The sequence below is a fragment of the Balaenoptera ricei genome, chromosome 7, assembly GCF_028023285.1.
Source record: "Balaenoptera ricei isolate mBalRic1 chromosome 7, mBalRic1.hap2, whole genome shotgun sequence".
In the NCBI taxonomy this organism is placed as follows: Eukaryota; Metazoa; Chordata; class Mammalia; order Artiodactyla; family Balaenopteridae; genus Balaenoptera; species Balaenoptera ricei.
The window spans coordinates 69253250-69273153 of NC_082645.1; the positions used below are offsets into that span (position 1 = coordinate 69253250).

General features: G+C 35.6%; 2 protein-coding genes across 6 annotated transcripts in view; one reads left to right on the forward strand and one right to left on the reverse strand.

Annotated features, from left to right (window-relative positions):
* Nucleotides 1-7498, forward strand: part of ITGA4 (integrin subunit alpha 4) — an 80220-nt gene extending 72722 nt beyond the window's left edge. For both annotated transcript variants that reach the window (XM_059928265.1, XM_059928266.1), the window contains 6 exons: nt 1533-1640; nt 2457-2582; nt 3328-3447; nt 5341-5439; nt 5816-5935; nt 6419-7498. In XM_059928265.1, coding sequence (XP_059784248.1) covers nt 1533-1640; nt 2457-2582; nt 3328-3447; nt 5341-5439; nt 5816-5935; nt 6419-6517 — 672 coding nt within the window. In that variant the 3' untranslated portion in view covers nt 6518-7498. The remainder of the gene's footprint in view (nt 1-1532; nt 1641-2456; nt 2583-3327; nt 3448-5340; nt 5440-5815; nt 5936-6418) is intronic.
* Nucleotides 7499-9170: 1672 nt separating this feature from the next.
* CERKL (ceramide kinase like) overlaps nt 9171-19904 on the reverse strand; it is a 139623-nt gene continuing 128889 nt past the window's right edge. For all 4 annotated transcript variants that reach the window (XM_059927282.1, XM_059927283.1, XM_059927284.1 and 1 more), the window contains 3 exons: nt 17485-17581; nt 10148-10326; nt 9171-9316 (listed from right to left, as the gene is read on the reverse strand). In XM_059927282.1, coding sequence (XP_059783265.1) covers nt 9235-9316; nt 10148-10326; nt 17485-17581 — 358 coding nt within the window. In that variant the 3' untranslated portion in view covers nt 9171-9234. The remainder of the gene's footprint in view (nt 9317-10147; nt 10327-17484; nt 17582-19904) is intronic.

Consider the following 19904-nt stretch of genomic DNA (forward strand, 5'->3'; position numbering starts at 1 on the left):
CAACTGCCCTGTGCTTCCAAGGCCTGGCAGTTACCACCTGTCCCAAAGCCCAGGGATACTCTCTCTTTATCTACGTCGTATGCATTCAGAAGATTATTGCACGTCTTTGAGTCACGCTATTTCATTTAGATATTGTAGCACATCTTTTTTCTGACTTACTGTATTGGTTTTATAGTTCTCAGGAGGCAATATTTTGGCCCAATTTCCTTCTTCAGGGTTCTGCAAACCCCAGATTTATCAACAATAATGAAATATCTTCCCCTTATGCATTATTAAAAACCTGTTTTTTTTTTTTCTAAAACCCAATAACCTACCCTTTTCTGATTTTCTGAGTGCATCAGCATTATAATTTTCCTGAATTTAAAATATTTTTATTCACTTACTGCTGCTGATTATCCTCTCAGCACAGAGTGACTCTGTGAAAACAACATAGAATTTAGAAGTAGAATACCTGGGTTTTGGCCCCACTTCTTGTCACTTTTTAACTTTCATCTTGATTACAACATTAACACCTCAGCATTTTCCTGAGATGGAAAATAATAAAATGTCAGCCCACCTCATGGGATAGTTATAAGGACAACTGATCATGGTTTTTGTTTTGTTTTGTTTTGTTTTTAATTTTTATTTTATTTTATTTATTTTTGGCTGCGCTTGGTCTTCGTTGCTGCGCGCAGGCTTTCTTTAGTTGCGGTGAGCGGGGGCTACTCTTCGTTGCGGTGCGCGGGCTTCTCACCACGGTGGCTTCTTTTTTGTTGCGGAGCACAGGCTCTAGGCGTGTGGGCTTCAGTAGTTGTGGCATGCAGGCTCAGTAGTTGTGGCTCGTGGGCTCTAGAGGGCAGGCTCAGTAGTTGTGGCACACAGGCTTAGTCGTTCTGCGGCATGTGGGATCTTCCCAGACCAGGGCTCGAACCCGTGTCCCCTGCATTGGCAGGCGGATGCTTAACCACTGCGCCACCAGGGAAGTCCCTGATCATGGTTTTTTTAGATCTATAATGTGCCATACCAAGGTACAGTTGGCCCTTGAACAACACAGGTTTAAACTGCATGGGTCCACTTATATGTGGATTTTTTTCAATAGTAAATACTATAGTACTACACAATCCACGGTTGGTTGAATCTGTGAATACAGAGAAACCACGTATACAGGGGGCCGACTATACATTATATTCGGAGTTTCAACTGTGCTGAGGGTCAGTGACCCTAATCCCCCTGAGTTGTTCAGGGGTCAACTGTATATTATTGATGTCTTTTTCCTCAGACTATTTCTGCAGTAAACCATCAGTGTAGACAGTTTGGTCTCATCGGCACCAAAAGGAGAGGTCTAGGAATAATGACTAGTTATATTATTAACAAACGTTTTAAAGTTCTCACTATGGGTATTCTGTCTCCTTTTGCCGTGCAGCTGCCAACTACAAACGTCCACCATTATAAATGTTGCATGAAATATATGGGTTCACCTGAAAAGTTCATTGGTATCTGTACTTTTATAAAAAGTATTTTTTGAGTGTTTAAATTTTCTTTCTTCTCATCAGGTGATCAACACTGGCCAAAGCATGGCTCCAAATATTAGTGTGGAAATAATGATACCAAATTCTTTTATTCCCCAAACTGATAAACTGTTCAACATTTTGGATGTCCAGGTAAAAATGTGTTCCTTCCTTTATTCTAAGTAATATTGCTAAAATGGAGATTTCTGTTACTTCAGTCACACTTAGTCTAAACTATGAATGCACCATGCATTTATTGTGTACACTTTGAATATTGCATTAGAATGGCAGGATTACAGTGGAACCTCTACATGTGACTTAACACAATAACAGAACTATGCTCTACCATCTTTGGTAGATTTTCTTTGTGATAGGGACCTGTGGAAGTAATTTAATTGGTGGAATTCTCCATAAAGCTTAAGACCACTGTTGAAAAAGCAATACTTCAGCCTTTTATTAATATTCAAATAACTACTTAAGAATCAATATTCTTGTGTTGATGATTCTATCAGAATTGGTTTTACCTTCCCAGTTTTAAGACAGTCGACAAAGAAACCTACTCAGTAGATTTGAGATATAATCCTTAAAAATCTTACTTGAATTCCAGATTTAGATGGTAGGGCATGCTGTTAGAACACTTTGTTGTATGTCTAAAGCCAAAGAAATGTTCAGTATCATGCTAATGTTCAAATGTCCATTTTTCATATTGCCCTAATTTCTGTAAGGTTAAGGCCATTTGATCAATTTAGGACCTATATCCAACCCTCTAAAATTTTTCTGGGTTTTTGTTGCGTTTTTTGCCACAGAGATTTAATCTCTCCCAAATAAATCTATCAAAAAATATTTTCACACAATTTTAGAAGTACTTGATATATTTCAGGAAAGGTAAGCTTTAAAAGGTAAGTTTTAAAGCCATGTAGCTGTTGTTCTTTCCAATATTGGATAAGATTTTTCTTTCTTTCTTTGTAGACTACTGCTGGAGAATGCCATTTTAAGAATTACCAAAGAAAGTGTGCATTAGAGCAGAAAAAAGGCACAATGGAGACCCTGAAAGATATATTCAAATTTTTGTCAAAGACTGATAAGAGGCTACTGGTAAGTTTCAGTTTTTCAGGTTGTAGTTTTTGCTTTCCAACCTACAGAACTGAAACACTTAAACCCATGAACCAAGGGGTTTTGAACTGTCAGTTGAGTATAGGAGAGAAGCCAGTTCAGGTAATGTTCTTGTGTGTGAGAAACAGGCATGATCGGAGAGTTGAGAGACACCCTGGGTTAAATATATACTATATACTTTTATTATTTATGCAACAAGTGCCCAATTTATGCCAACCAGACGTGTGTCAGACCCTTTGCGGGTCAAGATGCTGTCCTCAGCTGAACGACCTTCATGGCATGAAATTAATTTTCACTATTTTCATTTTAGTGAATATATGGGAAAAAAACCCCAAGAAAGCCCTTCAAATGATCCAAGTTTTACAATGAACGTAGAACATGTAACTTAGCAAGACTCTGATTAGGTGTCTTACTTTTTCTATCCCAGAAGATTAAGTTCATAAGAACAATGAAACCATGTGATCTAGTTCGAATACTTTGTTTTTGTTAATTTACTAAACATTTGTGTTTTGTTTAAAACAAGATAATTTTTTAAGTGCCACTAATGAAAGCATATCTTTAATTCCATGTTTATATCAAGATAAATTTTTGCAAAATGCCACTAAGTGGAGCAGATCTTGAATTCCACGTATATTTAGCCATCTAAATATTTAGCCATCTAAATATTTTAGCCATCTTTTTAAAAAATGTTGAAATTTTAACATAGCTCTTTTGTATTCTTTTCAAGTACTGCATGAAAGCTGATCCACATTGTTTAAATTTCTCATGCAATTTTGGGAAAATGGACAGTGGAAAAGAAGCCAGTGTTCACATTCAGTTGGAAGGTCGGCCATCCGTTTTAGAAATGGTAAGTCTATGATACAGTGACAACTTTGTGGATAAGATTTCATATAGAATCTACAAATGCGACCATCTTATACAGGTAGGATGGTATGTAAGGAGGCATTCAACAAATTAAGAAGGTATGAATGAATGTAAAATCTGGAGTGAAACTCCAAAACTGTTTCCATTTATCACTACAAAATACATTGTCTAAATGACATGGCTTTAGTAATTAAACAGATAACTAAGACTGTAAAATAGACTATAATTAAGAGATTTTAGAAAGCATGTCCAACTATTTATGAACCTTGATCAAATTAGCTGCTTTAACATTTCATATATCCTTAAAGTTCTTTCCAAATTACTTTATGCTTAAAAACCTATTGTATATCATATACATTTATTAATATATATTTACTAAAAATTAAGACTTCCAGAAAATCAAACTAAAACATCAAAATTTATCAACAACAGTAAAACACAAACACGCTTTTAAGAAGATGAACTTTGAAAGGTTGAATTAATAATTAACTAAATACACGTTGGACTTCTTCCTAAAAAGCAGTATGCATATTTATGAGAAGTACTTTGAGATCATTGGTTTTATCTGGAGTTCTGTTCTTCAGTTTCCTTATCAGATTAGTATGGGTAATAGCTCTCTTTCAGGGTTGCTGCAGAGTAGATGATTTTCATAAAGCACTTAGTAATAGTGCACAGCACATAATAAGCCAAAGGAAATGAGAGCTATTATGTTTTGTTAAGAGGAGTAGTTGAAATTACCACAAGGTGGTCAAGAGGAAGACGCACCAGACAGGGAAATAAGAGCTGTCTGTTTTAGTTGCAAGTTATTTAAACTTTTGCAGCCTGCCTTCATACTCTCGAGGTTCAGGTTTCTCAACAGTGGGCACTAGTAGCATTTTGGACCAAATACTTCTTTGTTGTCAGGGGCTGTCCTGTGCATTGTAGGATATTTATCAGCATAGCTGGCTTCTCCCCACTAAATGGCAGTACACCCCCTCCCAAGTCCTGCCAGCCAGAAATGTCTCCAGACATAGCTGACTCTCCTCCAGGGTACAGAATCATCCCTGTTGAAAAACACTGCTCCAGATAAAGTATATAATTTAGTTTTAGCCCTAAAATTCTACATGTTCTCTCCAAAATGTTAAATAACCTTTACACAGTAGTTTTAACTTTTGTTGGTCATAGTCCTCTTTAAGAATTTGACAAAAGAATATATTCTCATCTACCCTAATGAACGCACATGTGAAAAATACAAAAAATCTCAATTTTGAATACAACTTCAAAGATCCTTCGAGTCCACAGATGCCCAAGCTCTGGATTCTGGGTGATAAAGCCCTCTGTTTGCTAGACAGTAAAGCTCTGAGTTCATCCACTGATTTTATTTTTGAATGCTATAAATATTTGTACCAGATTTTTTCATTACGATATTTGGTACACTAATCTGTATTTGATCAGAGCAGAAAGAATGACAACACTATTAAGAAAAACAAGCCCAAATAAAATTAATTTGAGGAAATGTTTATCAGACAAAGAAAGTCTTCTTTGGGAATAAAAATTCAACAGCTAAGGTAAAAATACACTGGTAATTATCAAATAGTATTTAAATATTAAATATTATAAGCATTTAAATCAAGTTCTCTGCAAAGCAGCCATGTTTAATAAAAGGATTTCAACAAAATGATGCCATATAAATTAATACCAAGGACATGCCTTTGGAACCAAAGGAAGCATTGCATTGCAATTAACTACAAATGGTGAAACTGGAGAAGATAACTTGTGAAAACCTTTAGAGTAGAAGTAGTTTCTCATGATTCTTATTACCTGCTCTGTGTTTTCATGAAACGAAACGATGTTATCAGGCTACCGTGATCTTTTTTTTTTTTTATTTATTAAACAGGATGAGACTAGAGCCCTGAAGTTTGAAATAAGAGCAACAGCTTTTCCAGAGCCAAATCCAAAAGTTATTGAACTAAACAAGGATGAGAATGTTGCACATGTAAGAAAGATTTTACCTTTTTAACCAAAACATAAACATTGTGGGAAAAAATATTGCTAGTGTTTGGCCAGGAAAATCATGACGAGCCGAAAATACTCTACTGGGGATTGGTATTTTCCACAACTGCCAGGAAGGCATGACATAGCTCTTTCAGGAGGTGATTTTGGTAGGACGGATGGAGGAAGAACCACAGATATGGCCCATTACACTCCCTGTTTCTGCTAAACAATTACCAATGTTTCCTATGGTTTGGGTTAGACCAGCAAGAGAATGGGATGGATTATTCTGAATACTATTGGGGATCATGGAGGGGTTTCAAATGAAATAGAGGCAAGTTTTTAAAGTGGTGTTTCTTTATTTTGGTTAATTTATGTAGGTTCTACTCGAAGGACTACATCATCAAAGACCCAAACGCCATTTCACTATAGCAATTATTTTAAGTAGCTTGCTACTTGGACTTCTTTTACTTTTATTGATTTCATATGTTATGTGGAAGGTAAGCCTTTAATAATTACCATTGTTAAACCACTCAAAATGCCATTCTTGATCTTCTCAAAGCCAACTTGTGACTCCCACGTTACTAGATTTAAGCATTTCAGTATTTTTAATGTTAAGTCTTATACTGATTGATTGCATATTTCTCTTAACTTTAGTACCACAGTCTTTCTAGAAAAATATGCCTTCTTAAAGCTTATCTTCAACAAATGTTCAAACTATAACAACAGTTTTGAAAGATGTTCTTTCTAACTAAGCATTTGGCAAACACTGCACGTTACATGTTGAATTTGTTTTGGAGAGTGTGCATGCATCGCTGAGAAATCCTGCAGTAACAACAAAACAATGCTCTTTAACCCAGTATTTCCCAAACTAATTTTTACTGACTACATTTACTGACTACAATTGGCATTGACTGTTTTATTATACTCATATCAAATATCTAATGTTCATGACTATAGTGATTATGTAATGCTATTTTCAGGCTGGCTTCTTCAAAAGACAGTACAAGTCTATCCTACAAGCAGAAAACAGAAGAGACAGTTGGAGTTACATTAACAGTAAAAGCGATAAAGATGATTGAAGACTTCTTTCAAATTGAGAGAATAACAGACTCAGGTTACAGTATACTAAAAAATTTTAGACATTGTTTACAAGAAACCATGAATTTTGCTCAGACTTCTTCTATGTACTTCTTTTAGTCATGACCTTGTGACATGTTATGTCTTAATGCAGATGAAAAATCCAAGCAATGATTATTCTGAGAGAAAATAACTCCAAAAGTAACATTTTAATATATCCAAAAAGATAATCTTTCAGCTCTTAAATGGATAGAAAAACACTAAAGCATCAGCTTATCCAAGATACGTAATCCCTGGACAATACCTTGAAATGAGTACATCTGCATTAAAATTATGTTTGTTGAGGAAGTAAACAACTCGACTGGAGAAAACTTGGACTTTGAAGTATCATTCCTTTAAGAGGAATACTATTTACCATATGTGCTGGCTTTGGTAAAATTAATTCCTCCAAATAATAGGTAATGACTCATTTCTAATAGATCTTTGAGACTTGTTTGGAATATGTTCTCTCTCTAGAAATATTTAGCAGAATTTTTGAAAGCGCTGTTCCCAAATTTTCTAATGACTAGAAGCAGAGCATTATCATTTTAAAGCATATTTTATCTTTAAAGACCTTGATTTGTAATATATTTCCTATAAGCTTTGATCAACAACCATTTATTCAGCAGTCTGTCTATGAATAATACTATGGCCTGATGAGCAAACTTCAGACTGAAGTTATACACTGGTTTGAGCTTAATGGGATAATTATTGTTTATACAGCTATGGATTTTTTTCTTTCTGTACATATATAAAGTTTTTAAGAGAAAATATATGTTTATATAGGTATAAATCCAGTAAGTCCTTCTATAACAATTTTATCAAGGGAAAGGTACTGAAGAGTAAATTGTAAAAATCCATCTTTAATCAAATTTTTTGTTTATAAAAACAACAGTACTTACTTAGAATTCTAATTTATATTCTAAAACAGAGCGAATGTTGCACTTTAGCTGATATATGTAAAATATGAAAACTGTACCTCACTAATTTTTAAAAATCAAAGCTCTGCAAAGACCATATTGGGGACCAGTATTTCATACAAATTAGATGCTGTTTAAAATGTTAACTATCAATCAATCAAATTCAGCAAATAAACAAAAATTCTTGTTTGGATGTTACTCCTTTCTCCTCAAATGTAAGTATGAAATGTGTTTTCACCAGTACTAGAAGAGCATTCTCTTCTTCATGGAAATAGAGAAGCAAATTTAACTGTAAAATTGAAGAATATAGATTTAGCTTGTATCAGGTAAAAATGTGACATCAAAATTTCCATGTTTTAGTGATGACTGAAGTATTTTAAGTTTTTTGTTGGTGTTTGTTAGACTTCTTTTTTTAATAATGAAGTAGTTTCTTTCTGCGTCTAAAATAATTTATCTTTAAATACCTCTTCACTTGCAAATACAATCAATCACTTTTTGTAATATTTATTCACGCATATGAACTAAATGCTGATAAACGCAGAATATAATTTCATCTGATTTGTCCCTACATCTGTCTTGATATGAAGGTTGTGGCCAAATTTTCAAAATCTGTTATGGGAAGTGATAGGTTAGAGGGCAGTCTTTACCACTATGGAAAAGGATTTCTTCATACGAGGTCACTGCCAACAGCTGTCTTCCTCAGACTACTTAATTCCTGTAAGTTAAGTTATCTGTTCACAAATTGGTGGCTGGAGAATGAAAAATGCACAGAAATTTGTGAAAGACATTTTAGCAGTGGGGCCCAATGAGCACGAAACCTCCTGAACTCGGGGGTGTACCAATAGAAATTAATTCAATTTTAAAGAACCCTTTGAGCAAAAGATACTATGTTTTTTTATTATTAAAAAACAAGTAGTTCTTTCAAGAAGATGTCTAGGCTCATTGGTGGAAAATCAAATCCAAATTTAGAATTGCTTTTCAAGGATGATCCCTGAGGAAATTTAAATTTCAGGTAGCACTGAGTACACTGAAAACGATGTGCTATTATTGTCAGATAAAATGACGTTTAGGAGCAAGAGGAACACAGCTCCCTATTGGGCCAGATTCTAACCAGTTAGATATTTTGCATAGTTTATGTGTATTATGGATTTCAAAACCCTACCACTTTGAGTTTTCAACTTTCAGAGACTATTCACAAGAATGGTACTATAACAACTTAAAAAAAAAAAATCCATCTTTTTTCTTTTTGGCAAGTACTCTAGGTATTAGAGAGCTTTTGAAAAAATAGTACTATTTCTGGTTATATCATTTCCTAGCTGTGTAATTTAATATCGCTGGATTACGTACCTCATCAAGAAATCAGGACAGTCTTTCTTACATGAACTCTGTGGTCTGTTGGCATCAGGCTATAGGAAATTTAACATCGAAATTGATGGACTCAAATCCAGGAAAAAAGAAAAGAATCCAAATTAATTATTTCACTTTGGAATTAATCTAGGTTAAATATTGATATATCATTTTTAAATTTCAAGTATATGAAATATTTACTTTCCATTCCAATAAATACTTTCAAAAAACCAGAATTTAAATTGTTTTGTATATATTTCATGTCTTATTTTTTAAAGCCTAAAAGCTAATTTTTAGTAACATCAAAAATAGCAATTTTAATTTCTTTTAAAAATAGTTTTTTCCTTACTAAAATATCTGTTTAAAACATGACAATATCCCTTCATATTAAAATTCTAATTCGCACATTCCTCTTATAAACAACTACATGTTACTTTGGAATCATTCATTTCTTCCATGCTTTTTCCATAAAGATTGATAAGTCTTGGGTGTACTCTGTAAAGAATATAAGAATATGCATGATTATTTCATCAACCTATCAATCATTCTGTTATTTTTCACACATAACCCCTATCGAATGTGATAATGATAGCCAACGAACATACATTCATGGCAGAGCTGCCATCTAGGAAAAAATGCGGGGCCTAATAAATCAGCAGCAGTAAAGCCCAGTCAGTCACCCGTGCGTGTAGAAAGCTCACATCTAGCAGGCTACTCAGGGAGCCCTGCACACTTCTTCTACCAACTGAGTCATAATGCTTACCAACAATGAGTTTGCATGTTCCCAAGCCTGTTTATAACCCATTGCTCTTGTTAATAAATAATATGTAAAATTGTTCTTATGTAAAGTATGCTTTGGAAAGACGATAAAAGCAAACTGCTGAACACAAAGTGTTACAGTATTTGTTGTGGGTAAAAGGAAATTTTAAACGACTGGGGGATTAAATTGTAACCATCTGCTATTCAGATGGCATCACAAGGTTGGAGATCTTAATCCATTTTTAAAAATTCAAAATGGAAATTGTAGACGTACATTATCTGTATAGTTTGTGAAGAATGGTAATTCAGAATGCCAACGTAGAGACTCATAACCAAAGAAAATGCTTTGGTTCTACATAACAATTAGTGAATAAATACAAAGTTACACTTCTTTATTTATTAAAATTGTACATGTGTCTTTTTATGCTTCCCTGACTTACGAATTTAAAAAATAATTTATCTAGCCAACTGCCTGTTTTGATAGTTATAAGAAGGCAGCTTCCATTTATATGTCTATCAGACACAAAACTGATTGATAGTATAAGATGGTGAAATAATTAGACTTACCTAACATGGACCTCTGATGCAACTTCCATTAAATCACCATCTACATTCCAAGGGAAACTGCTTCCTGTAGCAGTTTCATGTGGTCCATCTTCTTCCTCTGGATTGTGTCCACTGCTGTTACTCCTTGGGTGAACTTTTACTTCTTCAACAGTGTAAGTCTCAACAAATGGAAAATTGAACTAAAAAACAAAAACAAAAAATAAATGCAAATAATCTTGGTACTTGCTTTATCCCTAACTGTAATGCAAACTAGGAAAGTTCACTGTGCTCTCACTTGCAAGTAAATATCAATGTGCATGCTGATGTTTTCATAGCTTTGAAACTCTAATTAGTTCCAATTTCTTTGGAAGAAGGAGCCCCTTTTCTGAAGCTTTCCTAGCTCATTTAGATCTAGAAGCTGGCAAACTTGTTTTATGACAAATAGTATATGTCTATGAAATTGTATACAATAATTTCCAATAAAAACTAAATCTTTAATATTGGTCTATTGTTATAGAGGATTTATATAATCCACTGACTTGATTATTGTCAACTAGTTTAACTGATGTAGAGCAAACTCTAGAATAAGTTTCACATTTGGAATTTAATTAGGAAGAACTAAATTTATGAAGGTAAAAAGAAAGTCCATCCCGTGTGATTTTTACAGGTGTTTGCCTGCCTCATCCTCACTTTATCATGCACCTTGTGTCCATCTTTAATTATGGTTGCTTACTGACCACTCTAGCATGATACAAAGTCAGCTTCATATTTCAGTCTTTCTTGGCCATGCTACCCAAAGCAACCTACAGATTTAATGTGATCCTTATCAAACTACCCATGACATTTTTCACAGATATAGAACAAATAATCCTCAAATTCATATGGAACCATAAAAGACCCAGAATTGCCAAAGCAACCCTGAGGAAAAAGAACAAAGCAGGAGGCATAACCCTCCCAGACTTCAGACAATACTACAAAGCTACAATAATCAAAACAGTGTGGTACTGGCACAAAAACAGACACACAGATCAATGGAACAGAATAGAGAGCCCAGAAATAAGCCCACACACCTATGGACAATTTAATCTTTGACAAAGGAGGCAAGAATATACAATGGGGAAAAGACAGTCTCTTCAGCAAGTGGTGTTGGGAAAATTGGACAGCCGCATGCAGATCAATGAAGTTAGAACATTCCCTCACATCATGGACAAAAACAAACTCAAAATGGCTTAAAGACTTACATATAAGACATGACACCATAAAACTCCTAGAAGAGAATATAGGCAAAACATTCTCTGACATAAATCATACCAATGTTTTCTTAGGTCAGTCTCTCAAGGCAATAGAAATAAAAGCAAAATTAAACAAATGGGACCTAATCACACTTACAAGCTTTTGCCCAGCAAAGGAAACCATAATCAAAATTAAAAGACAACCTAAGGAATGGAAGAAAATATTTCCAAATGATGTGACTGACAAGGGCTTAATTTCAAAAATATACAAACAGCTCATACAATTTAAAAACAAAAAAAAACCCAATCGAAAAATGGGCAGAATACCTAAATAGACACTTCTCCAGAGAAGACATACAGATGGCCCATAGGCACATGTAAAGATGCTCATCGTTGCTAATCATTAGAGAAATGCAAATCAAAACTACAATGAGGTGCACCACCTCACGCTGGTCAGAATGGCCCTCATTAAAAAGTACAAATAACAAATGCTGGAGAGTGTGTGGAGAAAAGAGAACCCTCCTACACTGTTGGTGGGAATGTAAATTGGTGCAGCCACTATGGAAAACAGTATGAAGGTTCCTCAAAAAACTAAAAATAGAGTTTCCATATGTTCCAGCAACCCCATTCCTGGGCATATACCCAGACAAAACCTTAATTCGAAAAGATACATGCACCCAGTGTTCAGAACAGCACTATTTATAATAGCCAAGACATGGAAACAACCTAAATGCCCATCGACAGATGAATGGATAAAGAAGATGTGGTACATATATACAATGGAATATTACTCAGCCATAAAAAGAATGAAATAATGCCATTTGCAGCAACATGGATGAACCTAGACATTATCATACTAAGTGAAGTAAGCCAGACAGAGAAAGACAAATACCATATGGTATCACTTATTCGTGGAATCTAAAATACAACACAAATGAACTTATCTACGAAACAGAAACAGACTCACAGAGAACAGACTTGTGGTTGCCAAGGTGCGGGCAGGGGAGGGAAGGATTGGGAGTTTGGGATTAGCAGATGCCACCTATTATATATAGGATGGATAAACAGCAAGGTCCTACTGTATAGCACAGGGAACTATATTCAATATCCTGCAATAAACCATAATGGAAAAAAATATGAAAAAAATTACATATATGTATAACTGAATCACTTTGCTGTAAGCAGAAATTAACACAACATTGTAAATCAACTATACTTCAGTAAAAATTTTTTTAAAAATTAAAATTTTTCTTACTTGCCAAAGGAAACTATAGTGAAAAAATATGTATTCTCCGAAATAACTAAGATAGCCAAATAACTTTTTAGTAGAAATGCACAACTACTCATTTATTTCAGTTTTCAGATAAATGGCATGAGGTTTATCACAAATATATTATCTACATGTTTTTTCCCTTCTTTCACATAAACCTCGATGAAGCACAGAATTTTAAAAGTTGCCAGAAAACTATTTCCCCCAACACCCTTATTTTGCTATATGTGGAAACATCAAGGTCCAGCAGATCTTACAGTTTATACTGAATAATGCATGGGTTACATGGTGGATAATACTGGGTTACATGATGGCAACAGTTGTTCTATTTGAAGTACAGGGTTAGCAGCCCCCAAGCAACTCTCTGTTGGAAAAAGCAAGGCTCTCTCTAAAACTTCCCAACAGTCACTGCATTAGACTTCCCATCTCAGGTGTAAGGTTTGAGGCCACCCTTCACACTGCACTTGTAAAATGTTCTACATTTTTCATTCATTGTAAAAATAATGTGTTTTAGTTGTTTTTTTAAACATTTTTAAAAATTTTATTTATTTATTTGGTTGTGCCGGGTCTTAGTTGCGGCAGGCAGGCTCCTTAGTTGTGGCATGTGAATTCTCAGTTGCAGCATGCATGTGGGATCTAGTTCCCTGACCAGGGATCGAACCCGGACGCCCTGCTTTGGGAACACGGGGTCTTAACCACTGTGCCACCAGGGAAGTCCCAAAATAATGTGTTTTAAATGAGTCAGTGATCACTGGCCATTATGGGTTAAACTGTGTCCCCCGTAAAGATATCTAGAAGTCCTAACTCTTAGTACATGTGACTGTCACCTTATTTGGAAATAGGGTCTTTGCAAATGTAATCAAGTTAAGATAAGGTCATTTGGGTGGCCCTAGTCCAATATGACTGATGTCCTGGTTAAGAGAGGAGAATGCCATGTGAAGATAGACACTCAGGGAGAATGCCATGTGATGAAGGGGTCAGAGACTTGAGCCATGCAGCTAAAGCCAAGGAGTGTCAGGAACTGATGGCCATCACCAGTAAGTCTATTATCTTACATCATCAGTTTTCATGTGCACACTTCACAAAATGAAGCTCCATTCATCCATGCATGCACATTTATTACCTAGGAAGCCACAGACATTGTTAGATGGGACTTAGGGAAGCCAAGAGTGTGATATCACGTATGAGGGTGTGTTTGGGGCATGAGGAAGGGAAGTTAACAATTAAAGTTGTGATATATATAAGTGCCATGATGGTATAAGCACAGAGAAATGAGAAGAGGCAAACAGGCTCAGGATATTGGGTGAATTGCCCTCTTGAGCTGAGTCTTAACACAGAAGAATTAGCCTGGAGGTGAAGAGAAGCTCTGGAGAGAGGAAATCACGTTTGCAAAAATACAGAGATATGCCATGATCAAGCATAGTGTGATACTGATGGCAACACTGGTATTTTGGCATTTATTTTTCAGAGTATGTTAATGCCTATATTTGATTTTAAAACATAGACATATATGGTGTTATGGGCTGAATTGTGTCCCCCCCCTTCCCAATTTATATGTTGAAGTCCTAACTCCCTGTACCTCAGAATGTAACCATATTTGGAGATAAGGTCTTTAAAAGGTGATTAAGTTAAATGAGTCTTTTAGGGTAGGCCCTAATCCAATATGACTGGTGTCCTTATAAAAGGAGGAAATTGGGACACACAGAGAGACCCCAGGAATGTGCATGCACAGAGAAAAGACCAGGTGAGGACACAGCCAGAAGGCAGCCATCTGTAAGCCAAGGAGACAGGTCTTGGGAGAAACCAAACCTACCCAGTCTGTGGTATTTCTTATGGCAGCCCTAGAAAACGAATTCAATGACCAAAGCATGAGAAATCTGGTAGAGGATGGCAAGAAGCGAGGCTGTGACATAGGCAAGGGCTAGAATACAAGGGGCCATGTATTCCACACTGAGGAAATTTGATGTCATCTTGATGACAATAACACATTGAAGAATTAGGCAGGAGATAAATCAGATACGTATTTTAGAAAAATCCCTCTAGAATGCAGTATGGAAGATAAGACCAGAGAAAAGAAAGATCAGAAGGAGGCTATTGGAAGCAAGAAGGGATTAAGGTTTGAATTAATTGGTGGATTGGTTGTGAGGAATGAGGGAGAGGGATCCAGAGTAACTCCAGGATGGGTAGAGAGTGGTGCCATTGCCCTTTGTAGGGAAACACGGAAGGAGCACCATCGGGGAATAGGACAATAAGGTAAGTAGTGGACATGCTGGACTCAAGATGCCTGTGAGTTTTATAACCTTCTCAGCACACAGGAAGGCACAGTGGTCCTGCAAATCAGAAAGGAAGAGAGAACCCTTGGTAGTGTGCAAAGTTCAGATAGTGGTTCCAGCAATGGGAAGCAGTGAGATCACCCAGGAAAAGGTATCATGAGAAGAAGGTTACAAACAAATCCCTGGGGAATAACAAGGGTTTTTAAACCCCCTAAACAAAAATGATGGTCAAAGCAAACATAGAAATGTTTTCAATATGAACAGAAAACAAAGGCCAGCTACAGGATGGAGTTGAAAGGACTTGAAGAGTAATTTTTACCTCGATCTATTTCACACAGAGATGGGAAACGCAAGATGCGTCACCTACAAATGATGGTTTTCAGTACATTCTACAATTGTTCAGATACATGAACATTCAGTTCAACCTGGAAAGATGGTTCAGAGACCTAGACTGTTGCTCTCCTTAGGCTGAAGTGCCGCACTTCCCTTCCTGGATACCAGAACTGCTACTAATTGACAGTGGATTATATAATCTTATATTTATCTGGTCTTTATAATATTACATAATTTATATAAATTTATATTTTTGAACATGTCACCATGAAGGAAAGAGACTACATACACATGTATATGTGTATATGTATGTCTGTGATTTTTTAACAAATGTATCAGATTAACATTGCTTGAAAGCAGTCACCTTGGGAATCAATCCAATTATTCTTACTATATACCATTATGCAAAACATTTTAGAATTTCTTTGCAAAAAATTACAGAGCAGTAGCATGGACTTGAATTTTTGGAAAGAGCTGAGCCAATCAGTTAAGCCTAATGAACACCACACACACACACACACACACACACACAGGCAATAGTTTTTTTGTATCAAAAGCAAGATATGACTGGTTGAGTACCTGAGAAAAATGGTTATGTCTTCCATAACATGGTCTCCTTTTGAAAAAAATTACTTTCCTATAGATACAGAATTACATTCACTACTATATCTTTGTCTTTATTTTTTATAGTAAGCATCTATTACTTTTAAAGTCAGAAGAAAGCTACTTTAGTAATGAAAAAAGGATGTCTACAAAAATTACCTAAGACATTTGCCCCTTAGGCAATTCCAAAAGAGAACTTCTGTAAGTAATCTGTGCAATCGTGCCTCCCTAAAATAAATATACAGCTTCTCAGGGTAAGTACCTTGAGGTTATTACTCCTTTAAGTTCTCATATTTATTTAATAGAAAAAGAATAGGAAAAGTTTATACCAAGGTAATGGCACTCATTATCTCTTGGAATATAGAATTTCGAGAGCTTTTTATATATATTGTTATCTTGTTTCTATTTTCTGACTTACAAAAAACCAATGAACATGTATTGCTTTGGATTAAGAAAAATAATAAAGTTGCAAACAAAATTAGCAACATCTGAAAAGGCATACATTCCTTTAAAAATCAATAAATCACTGTATTTTCCCAAACACATATACATAAAGTTATTAGTTAGGCTTACAACCTACATTATATCTGCTTTTGTTCACTTTGTCTCCTTAGAGATTTATATTTAAAGAAAATAGGACTGTATATAATTTTATGACATAATTTCCTAAACATTTCATTCAATTGGTTGCTCAATAAACATTGATCAAATAATGTAGTAGGCAGAGGAGAACTGAAACTTCATGAAGCCTGCCTGAGGAAGTTTAAAATTATAAAGAAGCAAAAATGAGAGCCTTGCAGTGGCTACCTATGTAAGCAAGATTCAGCTGCTCGTCACCGGCTGGATTTACTCTCCTCCTCCCATCTGTTCTCCCCCAACTACATCCAGGCACAATTTTATACCTGTAAGAAGGTGTGAGACTGTAGGGTTTTACATGCATACTACATACTTCAAGATTCATAATTTCAGAAATTCACGTATTTCTGGATCAGTTTCCTAATAACTGGCTCAAAATGTCTGCCAAAAGAATATGGCTTATAATAGTTATTGCTTCTCTTTAAAACAAATCCCTTAAGAATGGAAATCCAGTTTTATCTATCTCTACAAATAGCACTACACATCCTAAGTTGAGAATAAAATAAATAACATCTATATAAAAGTAGCGTATTTTAAAATATATTTCTGCAAATCTATTTCAATCAATGTAAGTAGGCTGATCTTAAAGAAACAATAGGAAAATCCAAAGGTCATAACTTTAGAGGGAGTCTGCTGCCATAAAATCAAGAAGGCTAAAAATCTCAGATTTCACTAATCTTCATTCTGAAGAACAGCTGAGTATGTCATTTTATCCTTAATTTACTTCACATTTCAATATAACACTACCTTTTCTATTTTCTCTTTGCACACACACACATAAATGTATATAACCACCAACCCACAATTCAAAAAAGGCCAATCCATATTAATATGGGTGGATACTTTTCAGAATTTGAAGAAAGAACAAATTGAAAAAACAAAAAAAAGGTTAATGCATTCAGAAGAAAATAAAGCCTTCTTACAAGGCAGGACTTGGTGTCAACTCCGGCAGCATCTCTCTCCCCATGATTAATTGCTTTGCACACAGGTAATCCAAATGGTTTACTGTACCTGGTTTTTAACACTTGCATATCTTTTCAGGTGTTTTATAAATTCTGGTCGAGAAGTGTTTCGTGCAATTATAAGAGCCATGCTTCCATTATTTAACCTGAAATTAAATATTTGTATTTGACATTAAAATATTTATTAAGAGAGTACATCAGAAATTACTCTGTATCATTCCTCCTAACAAATAATGTTTACTAGAAGTTGTAGGCAAGCTAGATAAATCACCATCACATTAAATTTACCTAAAATTATTAAATCATATCTTGCTGTGTTGTCTTTTAAATGAAACAGCCTTTCAAATTAGTTTTATTAAACAACTGACTGATTTCCTTCTCACCAAGCACTTACACCAAGCACTTTTTAAAAAATGAATCATCATGCATCCTATTCACATATCAAGACATAATTTGAAATCCAATGTACTTACTTAGGGATTCGAAGTGTGAAACCGTGTATTTTTTTTAAAGATGTGTTGTACGATAGTTAATAAATACAAATGGTCTAACGACTAGTTCAACACTTTTTAAAATCTAAAGTGTGATTTAAATATTTATTTATGGGCAGGTCTAAGTGACATAGGAAACCAAATAAATCAGAGGCTCTTGGATGGATGAACTGGAGTGAACAAATGCTACCACACATGTTCAGTTAAATGACTGAACATTTTAATCTTGCATAACTCTTCAGTTCAATATAAGAGGCTGCAAATTTAGAGGTGTGATTTAGTGCCAAAAAGCCACTCACAGATGCATCTAGCTTTAGAAGGCAGTTTGCAGAAATATGTGCAAATGACTTCTAGGCTCAATTTCAGTGCAAATATAAAGTTATTCCAAGAATAACAATGACGACATAAAAAAGAGCTCTTTAAATCTTATGGAACCTCAGGTTAGAGCTGTAAGGGACCTTGGAGATTTTTCAGTCATTCACTCAGTTTATGTAGAAGGAAAAGAAGCCCCGAAGTTTAAGTGATTGTTTCAAAGACAGAGAAAAACAAAATAATCACTGGAACTAGAGCACTTAATCCAGGGTCCACCATTCCTTTTACCCATTACATCACCTCTTCCCAACTGGAAATAAATAGTACCAAAACATTAGTGTTTTGTGCATTCTTGATTTTTTTTTAAATTACTTAGTTTTTACTGGTAAACATGAAAAGCATTTCATGTGTCTACCTTTCAATACTTATTAGTAATTGAAACACATGCTATGTGCCTGGCACTGTTCTAAATATTTTCCATACATTAATGCATTTAATCTTAGAAAAATTCGAATATAAAAAAATTAGTTCCGGGCTTCCCTGGTGGCGCAGTGGTTGAGAATCTGCCTGCCAGTGCAGGGGACACGGGTTCGAGCCCTGGTCTGGGAGGATCCCACATGCGGCGGAGCAACCACGCCCGTGAGCCACAGTTGCTGAGCCTGCGCGTCTGGAGCCTGTGCTCCGCAACAAGAGAGGTCGCGATAATGAGAGGCCCGCGCACCGCGATGAAGAGTGGCCCCTGCTCGCCGCAACTAGAGAAAGCACTCGCACAGAAACGAAGACCCAACACAGCCAAAAATAAATAAACCTAAAGTTTAAAAAGAAAAAAAAATAGTTCCTATCAGCAACTTGCACTGAGGTATTTTGAAGTAAATTATACTTTCTTGTGAAAAAATAAATAAAGCTGGAAGTTGAAACTCCTTTGCAATTTCCCTGAATCATTCAGAAGCTGAATTTTTGAATACCTTGGTCAGCCGAGGCTCTGATGTAAAGGCCTTTAAAAAAATGGCACGTTTGCTTACAATCCACAGAAGACATCTCTAACTAGTGATCCTCCTCTGAAAAATTCATCAATGCAGATTGAACCTGGAGGGTAAGCAGTGGAATTCCAGGCCAGCTGGAAAACGACTGGAGCAGCTTGGAAGGAGGCATGAATCTACTGCTCCCAGGAGAGCGGGACTACCTCCCATGAAGGTCCTTGAGCAAACACGAGAGTCAGAGATGGCGTAGGGTTAGAGCAGCATTGTGTCAAGTTCTGGAGCTCTAGTCAGCCAGCCAGATCTTCACTTTTCGTGGGGGAAGCTACATTAGGGAGGTGCACAGCTATCTAGGGTTTCTGAGGGAATGGGGAGGAAACAATCAGCCTCAATTTCTAAACCACACAAGCTTCAGCACTAGAGATAATTAATGAGACTCTGACATCTGATTTTTAAAATAGTTTCTCTTCTTGTCTAACTTTGGATATTTCCCTCTTTCTTACCTTCCTATCAATTGCCAAGGAAAACATTTTAAATCAATCCCTTTACCAATTGTTAATCCTTCAGGTTAAATATTTTGCAGGGAAGTTGAAACTAATCATTAAAATGATGTTATGAATTGCCAAAGTACATACATAAGTCATTCTTTTATTCCACTTCTGGGGAAAATCTAGAGGTGACGATATTAT